The following is an 18,299-nucleotide window of genomic DNA, read 5'->3' as shown; positions in this document are numbered from 1 at the left end:
TTTTCATCTATATTAAAAAAAAATCACAATAAGCGATCATTGATTGTTTTGCGCAAAAGTTATAGCGTCTACAAAATAGGGATAGTTTTATGGCATTTTTATTAATAATTTTTATTTTTTTACTAGTAATGGTGGCGATCAGCGATTTTTATCGTGACTGCGACATTATGGCGGACACATCGGACACTTTTGACACATTTTTGGGACCATTAGCGTTAATACAGCGATCAGTGCTATAAAATTTCATTGTTTTGATTGTGAAAAAAAAAATAATAATAATTTCATTGATTACTGTAAAAAATGTCATTGGCAGTGAAAGGGGTTAACCAGTAGGGGGAGGGGTTAAGCGTGTCCTAGGGAGTGATTCAAACTGTCATGGGGAGGGGCTAGCAGTGACACGACACCTGCTCCCAATGATCGGTGTCCTGCCACTAGGCAGAACAGTGAGATGCTGTGTTCTTCAGCTCTGTGACACACACGGCACGGTCACGGAGCTCGCGGCAGACGTAGGCGTTGCCCAGGCCTGCCATTCTGCCCACATAAATGTACTGCTATGAGTCTTTAGAAAAGAGTTAGGAGGACAAGGCGTTGTCCCCCCTTAAACTGATGATCAGTGTAGTGCCCCCTTACATTGATGATCAATGTAGTGACCCTTACATTGATGATCAGTGTAGTGCCCCCTTACATTGGTGGTCAGTGTAGTGCCCCCTTACATTGCTGGTCAGTGTAGTGCCCCCTTACATTGCTGGTCAGTGTAGTGCCCCCCTTACATTGATGATCAGTGTAGTGCCTCCTTACATTGATGATCAGTGTAGTGCCCCCTTACATTGATGGTCAGTGTAGTACCCCCTTACATTGATGGTCAGTGTAGTGCCCCCCTTACATTGATGATCAGTGTAGTGCCCCCTTACATTGATGATCAGTGTAGTGCCCCCTTACATTGATGATCAGTGTAGTGCCCCCTTATATTGATGATCAGTGTAGTGCCCCCTTACATTGGTGGTCAGTGTAGTGCCCCCTTACATTGGTGATCAGTGTAGTGCCCCCTTACATTGATGATCAGTGTAGTGCCCCCTTACATTGATGTGTATTGCATGCACTTCATATGGGTTATGGCAGGGGTCCCCAAACTTTTCAAACAAAGGGCCAGTTTTTAGTCCTTCAGACTTTAGGAGGGCCAAATTGTGGCCAGCATGGGCATAAAATGCCCCACGCCTGGCATCAGTGAGAGTAAATCTGGCCTCAGCGTTGGTGGTCAATAGGAGCAGGCGTAGTGCCCTTACTAGTAGGAGGAATAGTATTCAATCATAGATATCTGTGGAAGAAATGGTGCCCCACTTTTGGTGTCAGTGGGAGGATTGGTGGCTCATATCAGTGATATCAGTGAGAGGAATAGTGCCCCAAGGGCCGGATAGAGGCTAGCAAAGGGCCACATCTGGCCCTCAGGCCGCAGTTTGGAGACCCCTGGTTTATAGGAACATTCAATATTTAGTTTTAAGTGGCAAGAGACCCATGATACCATACCTCGTATGAATGCATAGAAAGTTGTATTGCACTGGCAGGCAGTACCAGCACTGTTACAATGCTCATCATCAGCACAGATTTCACTTACACAGGAAACAGGCGCAGCCACTGGAGAGACAGAAAAACATTAAAGTTCATTCTTCTGGATTTCTCATACAATATTCACATTCTCTGTAGGGTGAAATATTTGTGTAGTGATCACCGTAGAAGTTAAAGTGTTTGTAATCCCTGACAATAATCCCTAACAATGGGCAATTTACTGCCTTATTTATTGGCCTGTTAAATATACGGGACAGACAAAGATAAAGGCAATTTTTAGTAGAGCGGTGAATGGTTAGAACCTCTGCAGGTTTGTTATGGGGAAATTTCTCCTTACTTCCTGGTCAGGTGAGAGGTGTCAGACAGAACAGGAAGTGAGGGAAAATCCTCCCAAAGGGAACAAATACAGCATTTCAATCTTGACAGAAGCATTAGCCCTTTCTTACTTTATCTAAAACAAAAAAAAAATTTGTCTGGAGTTGGGGTGTTAATATCTGTGACTGAAGTAACATGGAAAATTACTGTAGCAAAGTGTGACCATGAGATGACTTACCTGCATCCAAAAAGGATCCAGTGTTTCCGCAGGTCTGTAAGGAAATAAAAGTAATTCAAAAGAAATTCCAGACAAGTGAAATTGTTGAACGACCTTCAAATTGTATCCAAGAAACACCCCAGCTATGATAAAGTCACATCATCCACTTCATGTTCCTCTATCTGTGTTATTCCCCACAATGGAAACAGTGGAGAATGCGGGCACACCAGGTTCTTCCATCACACCAATGATGGTATTTCCCTGCAAAAGCTGGCATTTCCCCTCCAGATTGGTTTTAGTCTCTCTAAACCATATTCCCCAATCACCTATTTATTCTACATTGTATGACTTCATGTTCCTCTATCTGTGTTATCCCCACAATGGAAACAGTGGAGAATGCGGGCACACCAGGTTCTTTCATCACTCCAATGATGGTATTTCCTTGGAAAAGCTGGCATTTCCCCTCCAGATTGGTTTCAGTCTCTCTAAACCATATTCCCCAATCACCTATTTATTCTACATTATATGACTTCATGTTCCTCTATCTGTGTTATTCCCCACAATGGAAACAGTGGAGAATGCGGGCACACCAGGTTCTTTCATCACTTCCCTTGAATAGTAATAGTAATACATTTCTCCCTCCACATTGGTTTTAATCTCTCTAAGCCATATTCCCCAATCACCTATTTATTCTACATTGTATCGAGGCAGCATGACACCTTTAATTGTCTTTGTTAGGGAAGAGATTGGGTTTGGGCCAAACCCAAGTTCATCCCAAGTCCATGTCATGGCTACAGAAAATGGGCACAACTGTAAATCCCGATGGTGGCATTTCAGTATCAGAAGCCAGCATACAATTTTAATTTTCCAATTTTGTGTGGAGTCGGCCATTAATTCAGCTTTCATGCTCATCACACGCAGCAATGTTCTACCTGCTTGGTTTGCAAAAACAGCAGAAAATTGGGAGGGAAACTGGCATCTTTAACCACTTCAGCCCCTGGAAGAATTTACCCCCTTCCTGACCATAGCACTTTTTGCGATTCGGCACTGCGTCGCTTTAACTGACAATTGCGATGTGACGTCAAACAAAATTGATGTCCTTTTTTTCCCCACAAATAGAGCTTTCTTTTGGTGGTATTTGATCACCCCTACGGTTTTTATTTTTTGCGCTATAAACAAAAAAGAGCGACAATTTTGAAAAAAAACGCATTATTTTTTACATTTTGCTATAATAAATATCCCCCAAAAATATATAAAAAAAAATTTTTCCTCAGTTTAGGCCGATACGTATTCTTCGACATATTTTTGGTAAAAAAAATTGCAATAAGCGTTTATTGAATGGTTTGCGCAAAAGTTATAGCGTCTACAAAATAGGGGATAGTTTTATGGAATTTTTATTCATTTTATTAATAATTTTTTTTTTTTTTACTAGTAATGGCGTTGATCAGCTATTTTTATTGCGACATTATGGCGGACACATCGGACATTTTTGACACATTTTTGGGACCATTGTCATGTATACAGCAATCAGTGCTATACAAATGCACTGATTGCTGTGTAAATGACACTGGCAGTGAATGGGGTTAACCACTAGGGGGCAGTGTAGAGGTTAAGTGTGTCCTAGGGAGTGTTTCTAACTGCGGGGGGCGTGGCTACGTGTGACACATCACTGATCTCTGCTCCCGATCACAGGGAGCAGAGACCAGTGGCACTGTCACTAGGCAGAATGGGGAGATGCTTGTTTACATTAACATCTCCCCGTTCTTCCTCTCCTTGAAGCGATCGCGGGTATCCCCGCAGCGACCGAGTCCGCGTGACCCTCGACCCGACTGAGCTTTCCGCGGGCGCACACGCGTCCGCTGGCCATCTCTTAAAGGGCCACATACAGGTACATTAGTTTGCCTGTACGAGCCCTTCTGCCGACGTATATCGCTGTGAGGCGGTCGGCAAGCGGTTAAAGCCAAACATTCACCCAAAAGAAGAAGTTCCACTCATCTTCCCCTTCATCTTCCACCCCCCTACCATATTTTGAACTTTGTTGTGGGGGAAGCAGATATCTAGTTTTGATAGGTACACTTCCTAGGCAACCCGAGTGGAAGTTCTCTCCCCCTCCCCCTGCCAACCTCCTGGGACACGTCATGGGTCCCATAAGGCTGTGGGACCATTTACAAAGTGCAGCGTGGCTTGCGCATGCACAGTGGGCAGCCTGCTGTGAAGCCACATGGAGTCACAGCCCGCTGCCCACAATTGATCACATGCTGGTGCCAAGGACTGAAAACCAGCAAAAGAAACTGGCCCTGGTGAGGACAGTGCTGGATCCCTGAACAGGTCAGTGTCTGTTTATTAATATTAAAAAAGATGGTTGGAGGTGTTAATGGACAAGGAAAAAAAATGCACACCACCAAGCTTAAAGTGGCTGTTCCATAATTTCTTTCAAAATTAAAGTGGTAGTAACCTCTCTTGTGCCATTTTTACCTGTATGTAAAATGCATATCTCCTAAACATGCACCATTTAGGAGATACAGTGCCTTGCGAAAGTATTCGGCCCCCTTGAACTTTTCAACCTTTTGCCACATTTCAGGCTTCAAACATAAAGATATAAAATTTTTATTTTTTGTGAAGAATCACCAACAAGTGGGACACAATTGTGAAGTGGAACGAAATCTATTGGATATTTGAAACTTTTTTAACTAATAAAAAAATGAAAAGTGGGGCGTGCAAAATGATTGGGCCCCCTTGCGTTAATACTTTGTAGAGCCGCCTTTTGCTGCGATTACAGCTGCAAGTCGCTTGGGGTGTCTCTATCAGTTTTGCACATCGAGAGACTGAAATTCTTGCCCATTCTTCCTTGCAAAACAGCTGGAGCTCAGTGAGGTTGGATGGAGAGCGTTTGTGAACAGCAGTTTTCAGCTCTTTCCACAGATTCTCGATTGGGTTCAGGTCTGGACTTTGACTTGGCCATTCTAACACCTGGATACGTTTATTTGTGAACCATTCCTTTGTAGATTTTGCTGTATGTTTGGGATCATTGTCTTGTTGGAAGATAAATCTCCGTCCCGGTTTCAGGTCTTTTGCAGACTCCAACAGGTTTTCATCCAGAATGGTCCTGTATTTGGCTGCATCCATCTTCCCCTCAATTTTAACCATCTTCCCTGTCCCTGCTGAAGAAAAGCAGGCCCAAACCATGATGCTGCCACCACCATGTGTGACAGTGGGGATGGTGTGTTGAGGGTGATGAGCTGTGTTGCTTTTACGCCAAACATATCGTTTTGCATTGTGGGCAAAAAGTTGGATTTTGGTTTCATCTGACCAGAGCACCTTCTTCCACATGTTTGGTGTGTCTCCCAGGTGGCTTGTGACAAACTTTAGATGAGACTTTTTATGGATATCTTTGAGAAATGGCTTTCTTCTTGCCACTCTTCCATAAAGGCCAGATTTGTGCAGTGTACGACTGATTGTTGTCCTATGGACAGACTCTCCCACCTCAGCTGTAGTTCTCTGCAGTTCATCCAGAGTGATCATGGGCCTCTTGGTTGCATCTCTGATCAGTCTTCTCCTTGTCTGAGCTGAAAGTTTAGAGGGACGGCCAGGTCTTGGTAGATTTGCAGTGGTCTGATACTCCTTCCATTTCAAAATGATCACTTGCACAGTGCTCCTTGGGATGTTTAAAGCTTGGGAAATCTTTTTGTATCCAAATCCGGCTTTAAACTTCTCCACAACAGTTTTACAGACCTGCCTGGTGTGTTCCTTGGTCTTCATGATGCTCTCTGCGCTTTCAACAGAACCCTGAGACTATCACAGAGCAGGTGCATTTATACAGAGACTTGATTACACACAGGTGGATTCTATTTATCACCATCAATCATTTAGGACAACATTGGATCATTCAGAGATCCTCGCTGAACTTCTGGAGTGAGTTTGCTGCACTGAAAGTAAAGGGGGCCGAATAATTTTGCACGCACCACTTTTCAGTTTTTTACTTGCTAAAAAAGTTTAAAATATCCAATAGATTTCGTTCCACTTCACAATTGTGTCCCACTTGTTGGTGATTCTTCACAAAAATTAAAATTTTATATCTTTATGTTTGAAGCCTGAAATGTGGCAAAAGGTTAAAAAGTTCAAGGGGGCCGAATACTTTTGCAAGGCACTGTATTTAAACAAGTAACAGATGGTGACTTCACCGGCGCATGTGCTCTGAAGGAACAGCATACCTGGGCCATTCCTTCAGAGCTCTCTGGTGCCGTTCCTTCAGAGCCCTCTGGTGCCGTTCCTTCAGAGCCCTCTGGTGCCGTTCCTTCAGAGCCCTCTGGTGCCATTCCTTCAGAGCTCTCTGGTGCCGTTCCTTCAGAGCCCTCTGGTGTCGTTCCTTCAGAGCTTTCTGGTGCCGTTCCTTCAGAGCTCTCTGGTGCCATTCCTTCAGAGCTTTCTGGTGCCATTCCTTCAGAGCTCTCTGGTGCCGTTCCTCCAGAGCCCTCTGGTGCCGTTCCTTCAGAGCTCTCTGGTGCCATTCCTTTAGAGCTCTCTGGTGCCTTTCCTTCAAAGCCCTCTGGTGCCGTTCCTTCAGAGCCCTCTGGTGCCGTTCTTTCAAAGCTCCCTGGTGCCATTCCTTCAGAGCTCTCTGGTGCCATTCCTTCGGAGCTCTCTGGCGTGCCTGGGGTTCTCATGCACTTGCACAGGAGTGACGTCATTGCGGCTCAGCCAGTCAGACAGCTGGAGTCTGAGAACTCAGAAGGAAGATCTGGTGAAGATGGAATCACTGTCAGCGGTGACAGCATGCCACTGGAAGTCTATGTTTTAAGGTAAGCATTTCATAATGTGCTAGTATGCGATGCATGCTAGCACATTACGATATTACTTTGCAAGAGGCAACTTTTTATTTTTTTATTTTACAGGCGTTACTACCGCATTAAATGTCAGCAGCTACAAAAACTGTAGCTGGCTTTTAATTTTTAAAGAAATTACTGAAGAACCACTTTAAGTTTGGTGGTGTGCATTTTTATGTTTCAGTCTATAAACATTTCCAAATAATAAGGTCATTCAATGATTAGAGAGCCAGCTGTGGACATTGGGGCAGCACAACGGCTTGACCATTAGCATTCCTGCCTTGTAGCACTGGGGACCTCCATTTGAATCCTGGTTAGGACACAATGTGCATGGCGTTTATACTGTATGTTCTGCTTGTGTTTATGTCCTCCAGTGACATGATGGTAGAAATTAATTGCTTCCTGTTTAAATTGGCCCTAAATTAATATGTGTGCATGCATGTAAGATAGAGACCTTAGATTGTAAGCTCCTGGGTATGGGGACTGCTGTAAATGTAAAGTATGGAAAGCACTGCATAAATTGTTGGCACCAGGTTGCTGAGATCTGGGCTCTGGTTACCAGGAGGAAGGAGGGATTCTTATACACACTTCACTAAAGTTTTAGAAAAATGATTTTTCTCACCACCAAAACTGGCACCCTCAGGCTAGTGGCAGCTCATCCAGGGCAAGAAAATGCCTGGGGCTTTGGGGGCCCCTTGGACCAGTTGGGGGCCCCTTGGACCAGTGGGACAATTGGGCAGTTGACTCTTTGACCAACATGGCTAAAGAATCCCCGACTGCTTCTTCTGGCACAGAAAAAGCAGAACATCCACTATGTGTACATTGAGTCTTACCGTGGTACAATCATTAGTGCAGAGTATAAGTTCCGCATAGAGATACATGATGTTAGAATCAGTAATCTGGAAGATTTTCATAGGAAACCGAGATTCAATGCCGACTCCATTGCTGTCCACTGTTAGCTCATCAGCAGATACATCGCTAGATGGGCACCTGGATACAGAAATCTTCCATTAGTTTTCAGTTACTGTAATCTAAAGATGAGACACAATACTGGTACATACTATTAGAGCTGAACAATACATGGCATACCCCCATTAATCCATTATCCTATATACTGTGTGTGTGTATATATACATATACGTATATATATACAAACACACACACAGTGCTGTGAAAAAGTATTTTCCCCGTCCTGATTTTATTATTTTGCATATTTCTCACACTTAAATGATTCAGATCATCAAGAAATGTATTATTGCACAAAGATAATGCAAGTAAGTCCAAAATGCAGTTTTTAAATTATTATTTCATTTATTAAGGGAAAAAAGCTGTTCAAACCTGCCGGGCCCTAGGTGAAAAAGTAATTGCCCCCTCCCACGCTGAATCATGAATGAACTGCGGTTAACCACAATTTTTTGGAAAGCCGAGTTAAATTTCAATTGCCGCACCCAGGCCTGATTACTGCCAGACCTGCTGAATCAAGAAATCACTTAAATAGAAGCTGTCTGACAAAGTGAAGCATGCTAACCGGTCACAAAAAGCCAGACATCATGTCACCATCTAAAAAAATTCAAGAACATATGAGAAACAAAGTGTATATGTATCGGTCTAGGAAGGGGTTCAAAGCCATTCTAAGGCCGCGTACACACGGGCGGATTGTCTGTCCAACTTAGTCCGCTGAACCGTGTTTCAGCGGACAATCCGCTCGTGTGTGCGCTTCAGCTGACTTTTTCAGCGGACTGTCTGACGAACAAAGTCTTACGGAATTTCCGAAATTTTGTCCGTTCAAACTTGGTTTTGTCCGTCCAAACTTGGTTTCAGCGGACAGTCCGCTCGTGTGTAGGCAAGTTGGACGGACTAAGTATGGCGCATGCTTAGAAAGGGTTTACACGGCCGAAGGTTGCATTGCAGTGTATTGGACGTCGTTTTTCTAGTCCCGTCGTACGTGCTGTACACGTCATCGCGCACGCTTTCAGCGGACTGTCTGCTCATCGTGTGTGGTCAAGTCCGTTCATGCAAATTTTGAACGGACTGTCTGTCGGATTGTCTGACGAAGTTAGTTGGTGATTCAACAATAAGAAAGAGACCGGGCAAAAATGGCGTCCATGGGGAGAGTTCCAAGGACAAAGCCACTGCTGACCAAAAAGAACATAAAGGCTCATCTCACATTTACCAAAAAACATCTTCATTATCCCCCTTGTTCCCAGCACAAGGTGCTTGGGGGGGGGCAGAGCCCCCCTGCCCCCCTCAAGCACCCTCCCCCATGTTGAAGGCATGTGGCCTGGTATCGTTTATGATGGGGGCGCTCACTCGCCCCCCTTTTCCTGACCTGCTGGGCTGTATGCTCGGATAAGGGTCTGGTATGGATTTTGGGGGGACCCCATGCCCTTTAAAAAAAAATGGCATGGGGGTTCCCTTTTTTAAGATCTATACCAGACCTGAAGGGTCCAAAGTCGCATGACAAGTCGCACAAGTGTGAATGGAGCCTTAGTGAATATTTTCTGTAGGCAAAGAGTACAAAGAACAAACATGATTGCTAAGCAGTGTACTGTGTACTTACCCGTTCTGAAGAAGATAGTACTTGATGAAGCTTGCATTGTCAGGAGAGGCATAAATAGTCACCACTTTGAGTTGGAAGGGGTTCACATCCAGACCTGGTACTCCCACTGATATGTAGACAGTATCTTCCACATCCAGGGTGTCAATCTCCGAGAGAGGGGCCGTATATGTGCTGTCTTTAAAGGCCTTAATTTCGGCTGCATAACTTGCATTTGCTGTAGGGCCATTTATTTCTGTGGTCCTGGAAAATAAAACACACAATAAAAGGTCACCTACCTAGGAACCCTTGTAGGTATGTGGCCATGGATCTATGTCATTATACAGAGTGTACGCAGAACTGAGACATTTGCACTGAGGATAAAGAACGAGCAAAACCTATTAGATATCATCTTCTGCTCTGTGTATACTGGTGAGGGAGGTGAAACTGATATACAAAATAAGGCATTTAAAATACACCAAAAAGGTATCAAATTAATATGTACAGTATATGAAACAAGCGAAAAAAAAAAAGTAATTTATATGAAATAAATTGACAAGCGACATCCCTGCAATGGAAGAGTTTTCATACTCACCTCTCAGATGGCCCATATCTCCTACCATAGGCGTAGCATAAGGGGTTGCAAGGGTCACAATCGCAACCCCGCCCCTAGCACCAGGGGGCCCCTGAAGCCTCCCTGTCATGTTATCATATTATCATATCCTCCACAAAATCCAGCTCTTCCCTAGGGCCCCAAATCCACGCTCCAGTAGGGCTTCTACTTTGTCTTCCACAGTCCACACCCCTCTGATCCAATTGGCTGGGGAGAAGCTGTGAGCCAATTCCTGAATGGAGAGGAGCACGGGGTGAGAAGAGCCCAGGATGGGGAAGTGTCTGTGCTGTGTGCTGGCAGCATGGAATGATAACCGAGCTCAGCGAGGCAAGAGGAGGAGAGTGCCGCCCTGTAGCCACGATGGGACCGATGTCACTGGTGAGGTATGACACCGTTCAATGTCTCCTAGTCACCAGTTGGGATTCTCTGTACCCCCCACCCGGGGATGTCTACTTACCCCACTTCCCTGACAACTGGGGAATAGACACACACCTCCAGGAGGAGACCTTCCCCCAACACTTACCAACACTGACAGATAAACCTTTAGAAATTACCTTCTTGAGGGCCCCTGAAGGGCTTCAGGCTGCAGATTTTGTGTCACATGGATTTGCCCTCCCATTTCTAAGTGCCCCCCCCCCAAAAGCCCTACTGCAACCACACTGCCGTTCTGACCAGGGGATTTCACAGGTCAGAAGGGCAACATAAAAGTCAGATACACCCTGTGAAGTCTGATAGACTGTGTGCAAAGGAATGTGATTTCAGCCCTGTGTAGTGGGGGGGGGGGGGGGGCTGTATACAGTGCTGGAATGGGAAAGGAGATCTGTCAAGTGACCTGCCAGGGGTCCCTGTCCTCTGATTCTCCAGCGGTGATCCCTGTCCTCTGATTCTCCAGCGGTGATCCCTGTCCTCTTATTCTCCAGCGGTGATCCCTGTCCTCTTATTCTCCAGCGGTGATCCCTGTCCTCTTATTCTCCAGCGGTGATCCCTGTCCTCTGATTCTCCAGCGGTGATCCCTGTCCTCTGATTCTCCAGCGGTGATCCCTGTCCTCTTATTCTCCAGCGGTGATCCCTGTCCTCTTATTCTCCAGCGGTGATCCCTGTCCTCTTATTCTCCAGCGGTGATCCCTGTCCTCTGATTCTCCAGCGGTGATCCCTGTCCTCTGATTCTCCAGCGGTGATCCCTGTCCTCTTATTCTCCAGCGGTGATCCCTGTCCTCTTATTCTCCAGCGGTGATCCCTGTCCTCTTATTCTCCAGCGGTGATCCCTGTCCTCTGATTCTCCAGCGGTGATCCCTGTCCTCTGATTCTCCAGCGGTGATCCCTGTCCTCTGATTCCCAGCGGTGATCCCTGTCCTCTGATTCCCCAGCGGTGATCCCTGTCCTCTGATTCCCAGCGGTGATCCCTGTCCTCTGATTCCCCAGCGGTGATCCCTGTCCTCTGATTCTCCAGCGGTGATCCCTGTCCTCTGATTCCCCAGCGGTAATCTCTGTCCTCTGATTCCCCAGCAGTGATCCCTGTCCTCTGACTCTCCAGCGGTGATCCCTGTCCTCTGACTCTCCAGCGGTGATCCCTGTCCTCTGATTCTCCAGCGGTGATCCCTGTCCTCTGATTCTCCAGCAGTGATCCCTGTCCTCTTATTCTCCAGCGGTGATCCCTGTCCTCTGATTCTCCAGCGGTGATCCCTGTCCTCTGATTCCCAGCGGTGATCCCTGTCCTCTGATTCCCCAGCGGTAATCTCTGTCCTCTGATTCCCCAGCGGTGATCCCTGTCCTCTGATTCTCCAGCGGTAATCCCTGTCCTCTGACTCTCCAGCGGTGATCCCTGTCCTCTGATTCCCAGTGGTGATCCCTGTCCTCTGATTCCCCAGCGGTAATCTCTGTCCTCTGATTCCCCAGCGGTGATCCCTGTCCTCTGATTCTCCAGTGGTGATCCCTGTCCTCTGATTCTCTAGCGGTAATCCCTGTCCTCTGATTCCCCAGCGGTGATCCCTGTCCTCTAATTCCCCAGTGGTAATCTCTGTCCTCTGATTCCCCAGCGGTGATCCCTGTCCTCTGATTCCCCAGCGGTAATCTCTGTCCTCTGATTCCCCAGCGGTGATCCCTGTCCTCTGATTCCCAGTGGTGATCCCTGTCCTCTGATTCCCAGTGGTGATCCCTGTCCTCTGATTCCCCAGCGGTAATCTCTGTCCTCTGATTCCCCAGCGGTGATCCCTGTCCTCTGATTCCCCAGCGGTGATCCCTGTCCTCTGATTCTCCAGCGGTAATCCCTGTCCTCTGACTCTCCAGCGGTGATCCCTGTCCTCTGATTCTCCAGTGGTGATCCCTGTCCTCTGATTCTCTAGCGGTAATCCCTGTCCTCTGATTCCCCAGCGGTGATCCCTGTCCTCTAATTCTCCAGTGGTGATCCCTGTCCTCTGATTCTCTAGCGGTAATCCATGTCCTCTGATTCCCCAGCGGTGATCCCTGTCCTCTAATTCCCCAGTGGTAATATCTGTCCTCTGATTCCCCAGCGGTGATCTCTGTCCTCTGATTCCCCAGCGGTAATCTCTGTTCTCTGATTCCCCAGCGGTGATCTCTGTCCTCTGATTCCCCAGCGGTAATCTCTGTCCTCTGATTCCCCAGCGGTGATCCCTGTCCTCTGATTCTCCAGCGGTAATCCCTGTCCTCTGACTCTCCAGCGGTGATCCCTGTCCTCTGATTCCCCAGCGGTGATCCCTGTCCTCTGATTCCCCAGTGGTAATCCCTGTCCTCTGATTCTCCAGCGGTAATCTCTGTCCTCTGATTCCCCAGCGGTGATCCCTGTCCTCTGATTCTCCAGCGGTAATCCCTGTCCTCTGACTCTCCAGCGGTGATCCCTGTCCTCTGATTCCCCAGCGGTGATCCCTGTCCTCTGATTCCCCAGTGGTAATCCCTGTCCTCTGATTCTCCAGTGGTAATCCCTGTCCTCTGATTTTCCAGTTGTAATCCCTGTCCCCTGATTCCCCAGCAGTGATCCCTGTCCTCCGATTCCCCGCGGTGATCCCTGTCCTCTGATACTCCATTGGTAATCCCTGTCCACTGATGTAAAGAGGAACTCCGGGAACTCAAAACTCTTAAGCCACTTTGAGTATCTTGGCGTGCGGTGGATGTATCCGCACGCACATTGGAAGTAGTGGGGGGGGGGGGCAGGTCAACTTTTGCATTGTGGCCCACAAGCTTCAAGCTACGCCTCTCTCCCCTTTCCTCCGTTCCTGTGGTGCCGCCTCCATCAGACTCTTCAGTATTCTACACTTCCCGGAAGTGTGGGATTCCTGTGTCTGCCAGCACATGCCATGGCTCCTTCCTCTTCCCCCTGATGTCACTACAGGACTCAGCAGAGACACAGGAGACATGGAGTGGAAGGAAGGAAGCGCACAGCACGGCAGGTGACACTCGGGAGCGAATATCTAAGAGGCTTCCGGAGGCTTCAGCACTGAAGTAGAAGGAAGGGAGGAGACATGGGATATAAAAACTCTTCTATTTCAGGGACATTTCCTCCCGATCTGCCGGGATCACTTGGAAACACTTGGCCCAGATGGGTTACAGAGATGTGCGCAATGGAAAAATTTTGTTTCGGGTTGCTTAAGTTAATACGGAGGGTCTTCAAAAATTTTCCGCACATTTTTATACTTTAATAGCGTTTAAAAAAAGTGCGGAAATTTTTTGAACACTTGTAATTTTTGTTGTTCGTCGTTATGTTAGACTGATTTGTTTTCAGAATTTATATTTGGATTTGTTTCAAATTATTATTATATAGGATTTATATAGCGCCAACAGTTTGTGCATCACTTTACAACGTGAAGGCAGACAGTACAATTACAATACAATTCAATACAGGAGGGATCTGAGGGCCCGGCTCGTTAGAACTTACAATCTAGAAATATTAGTTTTTTCCGAATTTATTTGAATTTTGGAAGACGGCTATATACGTTTTATTCTATTCCTTTATTTCCTATTCTAGTCTTTTATTTTCCACTCTGTTCTATCTTTTTCTATGTATTCTACTCAGTTCTGTTTTGTTTTATTCTATTGTGCTATATTTTAATCTGTTTTATTCTGTTCTTTTATATTCTATTTTGTTATATTCTATTTATTTATTATTCTATTCTATTCCTTTATTTTCTGTTCTACATTATGTCTGCCTGGAGTTCAGCTTTAGTATTAACACCTTCTTGCCCGGCCTGTAATAAAAATGACAGGCGGGCTAGGCATTTGCCTTTCTGAGCGGACGTCATACGATTCTAGTCTGTTTTATTCTATTCTAGTCAGCAGCTTATGTGGGAATCATCATCTTATTTCACTCATCTTATTTCACTTTTATACTTTACTATGTTTATCGTAATGTGTTTCCATTTCAAATTTGAATACATTTTCAAATTCAAATTAATTTTCAAATTTTAATTCAATTTGGACTTTGAATTCAAATTCATTTTCAAATTCGGATAATGTGTTTTGTTAGAATTTAAGTTGGATTCCTTGAACATCCTTACTATTGTGATTCAGAGATTCAAATACATCCAAATCTCATAATTATTGAAAATTTTCATCCGAATTTCAATTTATAATTAAACAAATTGCAAATATCTATGGCTCACACCCATGTGTCCTAGGAGAGCTGAGTTCAGTTACATCTGAAGGTTTTGTTTCTAATTTATTATGACCTGGCACAAGGCCAATGTGGCGTCTATATTTAAGAAGGGTTTAAGGTCTTTAACCAATAAGTACAGACATTTGATTATTTATAAATTGAAACTTCTACTGTAGGGAAGATACTTGAAGGTTTCCTAAAGGACCGCGTACAAGAGTATGTGATGTAATACAATTTCAAAAAATATAGTCAGCATGAATTTCTGAAAGACCAACATTATGTAATAATAATTACCCGAGTACTGGGTGCAGAGTCACATCAAGACTGGCAGTCATAAACAGCGGGTAAGAGCAGGAAATATACAGATCATAGTCATTTGTTATTCGGATTGGATCGCTCTTGGCAAAAATAAACAGCCGATTTGTGTATATGACGTGGGTTTCATTTAGCTGTAGAGAGAAGAAGCACATAAGCCATTAGACATATTTCTACCACCAAGAAAAAGTAGAAAAGTGCAAACGGATTATAAGATGTATTTAGCAGAAACTAAGAGAGCAACTCACATTTGAGTAGGTAGAAACAGGCATGTTTGACTAGTCCACCATCCATAGGACAACACTGTTGGCGATATTGTAATTGGCTAATTTCCTTATTAATTATGGGTTTCATTATATCATGATCGTTTTTTTTTTTTACCAGAAGGTGGTGCGACAGGCACTTCACATTTTGATTTATCCTGGCTTCACCATAAGGGGGCGTCTCTCCTAGGGTATCATTCATGTTATTTGCCTCCTTCAATAGTAGGTGTTGTTTGACGTACCTATCCCATCAATAGCATTTAGCCACAAGATGGCACTATGCTCCTTTATAATAATATTTAATTGGCGGTGTGGTTGATGCACTTGCCCAATTTCTTATTGTAGTATTAACCTTTAGCCACAAGGTGGCGCTTTTTAATGTTATAGGCGTTGTGTTTGACGCAGTACCGGAGGGCCAGACTATATCAATTCGTTGACTATATTTGTTGCTCATCTTTAAGACCCCTTTCACACTGGGGCGTTTTTCAGGCGTTTTTCATGCGCTTTAGCGTTAAAAAAAGCGCCTGAAAGAAGCCGCAACTGCAATCCCAATGTAAAAGCCCGAGTGCTTTCACACCGAGATCCCTTTCACACTGGGGAGTTTTTCAGGCGCTTTAGCGTTAAAAAAAGCGCCTGAAAGAAGCTGCAACTGCAATCCCAATGTAAAAGCCCGAGTGCATTCACACCGAGGCGCTGCGATGGCAGGGCGTCAAAAAAAGTCCTGCGAGCAGCTTCTTTGCAGCGCTTTTGGTGCGGTGAATACAATGCTCCTAAAGCGCCCCTTCCCATTGAAATCAATGGGAAGCGCCTGTAAAACGCCTGAAAAACGCTATTGGCAGCAGCGTTTTGTGGGCGCTTTTAACCCTTTATTTGGCCACTAGCAGGGGTTAAAAAAGCCCCAATAACACTTTAAAAAAGGCTGGTAAAGCGCTGCTAGTTTAAGCGGTGCTTTACGAGCGTTTTTTGGGCACTGACATTATGAAAGGGCTCTTAAAGCACTCGGGGCTTTCACATTGGGACTGCAGATGAGGCTTCTTTCAAGCGCTTTACATGTGCTTTTTTTAACGCTAAAGCGCCTGAAAAACACCTGAAAAATGCCCCAGTGTGAAAGGGGTCTAAAAAGACACCCTGCTGGTATTATCCAGTGGGCTATCTACAAGTCTGCCCTTCATTCATTGTTGGCTCTTTTTTAACAAAGCCCTTGTGTGTTCTCTGCGACCAGTGGGGGATCTTTCCCTTGAGGGACTTTTCGGTCCCGCCATCTGGCAGTGGTTTTCGGGGGTTGGAGTCAGTCGCGGGCTATTCTTGAAATTTTGGTCTCAATTTGCACATCTCCTGAAGAAGCGTTACAGCGAAACATGTCGGGATAGTGTGCAACCCATTCTTCTCAATGTGACCTGGCGGTTTTAACCACCACTGTTATGAATCCCTGCCTAATTTTATATTAACTTTTGTACATTTGTGCTCTTTTTTTAACTTTAAACTTATTAAAAATTAAGCGAATTTTCATAAATATCTGGGTTATTACTTTCTCTCATTTGTGTATTTTTTGCACCAATTAAAATCCCTTTTTCTCTTCCAATTTTTCACATATTAGAATTTTTAAAATTTTTCACAATCTATGTGGTGCCCACATAGATTGGCATCCCGCATTTTGGGATGTGGTGCCAATCTATGTGGGTGTTTCATCCATAACCGGACATAACTCTTTTGACGCACTTACCCAATTTCTAATTGTAGTATTGAGAATTAGCCACAGGATGGCGCTGTGTATTTCTCAATATTATGTTCCGATAGTCATTTTAGATTTTTTGGTCAATATAGTAGATTATCTACTTAATAATGTATATATTCACCATCTTTCAGTTCAAATCCTATAAATGTGTCATCTATAGGAAGGACTGCATTGGTTTGGATATTTTTGGAATGGGCGGTAGTATTTAAACATTGGAAGTGAGGTATCTGGTCATGTGACCCCTGAAGACGTCAGACTCTCTGACGAAACACGCAGGGTGTGGTCTAAGCATGATACGTCATTTCTGTCCTAGTGAAACGTAGGTGGATCGCTTTACAGCGCCCCCCGCATCCACTTGTTTGCATTTTTATGCCGGTTGGTGCCATTTTTAGCAATAAACCACGTGGTTTTTTTACATACTTCACCATGGGAGATTGTGTCTCATTCTATGTTTAACTGGATATGAGTTGCCTTCCCTTCACTGGAGAAGCCATATGGATCGACAGCAACGGATTCCTGGAAGCAGTCTGATTATCCCAAGGCGTTTACGATCTCTGTAATGGAGATCATTTTCATTTGACACCATATGGATCGGCAGTGACGGATTCCTGGAAGCTGTCTAATAATTTTAAGGCGTTTATGATCTCTGTAATGGGGATCATCTCCATCTGGTGAGTAGGCTGTTTGCTCGGTGTTGGTGGAGGATTCCCTATTCACTTAAGCACTGGAAAAGTCACCTTAACACTTGAATACATTGGATGTCCTTTCTTCTCGTTGTTGGTAGGCTTGTGCAATTCGTTTCGTAACAAATCAAATTTTTAACCAAATTTTGCGTCTTTCGGACATTCGGATGCATCCGAATGTCCGAACAAAGAAAAATAACGAATTTCAACTAATACGAAAGAAATTATAGCGGATATAATGAATGAATTCGACATGATTCGTAAATTCGTTAAAGTGGTTGTAAACTCTCCCCCACAACTTTGTCCCATGTGAATCAGCCTAAAAAACCCTAATGAACACGGCTTGCAGATATCCCCTTACTTGCTTAGTATTGTTGTAATCCTTTTTGTTCTTTAGAATGACGTCACTGAGCATGCCCAGATCTCCCCTGATTTACGGCACACTCTCTATGTCTTATCTATCTGTTATCAGGACTTCCTACAGCACAACACTGATATCCCAGGAGGCTGCATAATCACAGGGCATGGGACATGGGCATGGGACAGCAGTACTGCAGTCTTATCAGCTGAAGCTGATAGGACTCATACAGGCAAACACTAGGTAATCAGCACAAGTGAATACTATGAAAT

At 44.7% G+C, this 18,299-nt stretch overlaps 1 protein-coding gene across 1 annotated transcript in view; it reads right to left on the bottom strand.

Moving 5' to 3' along the window:
• LOC143933026 (uncharacterized) overlaps nucleotides 1-18,299 on the bottom strand; it is a 156,553-nt gene that overhangs the window by 100,725 nt on the left and 37,529 nt on the right. The window contains exons 7-11 of the mRNA XM_077455944.1: nucleotides 14,968-15,122; nucleotides 9,479-9,718; nucleotides 7,752-7,908; nucleotides 2,117-2,150; nucleotides 1,525-1,632 (exon numbers count right to left, since the gene is read on the bottom strand). Coding sequence (XP_077312070.1) covers nucleotides 1,525-1,632; nucleotides 2,117-2,150; nucleotides 7,752-7,908; nucleotides 9,479-9,718; nucleotides 14,968-15,122 — 694 coding nt within the window. The remainder of the gene's footprint in view (nucleotides 1-1,524; nucleotides 1,633-2,116; nucleotides 2,151-7,751; nucleotides 7,909-9,478; nucleotides 9,719-14,967; nucleotides 15,123-18,299) is intronic.

The sequence above is a fragment of the Lithobates pipiens genome, unplaced genomic scaffold (genome assembly GCF_037356315.1).
Source record: "Lithobates pipiens isolate NorthernLeopardFrog02 unplaced genomic scaffold, aLitPip1_a1.2 Scaffold_27, whole genome shotgun sequence".
Classification (NCBI taxonomy): Eukaryota; Metazoa; Chordata; class Amphibia; order Anura; family Ranidae; genus Lithobates; species Lithobates pipiens.
The sequence above is the reverse complement of the archived record's forward strand: the minus strand, read 5'-3'. Positions and strand labels throughout refer to the sequence as shown.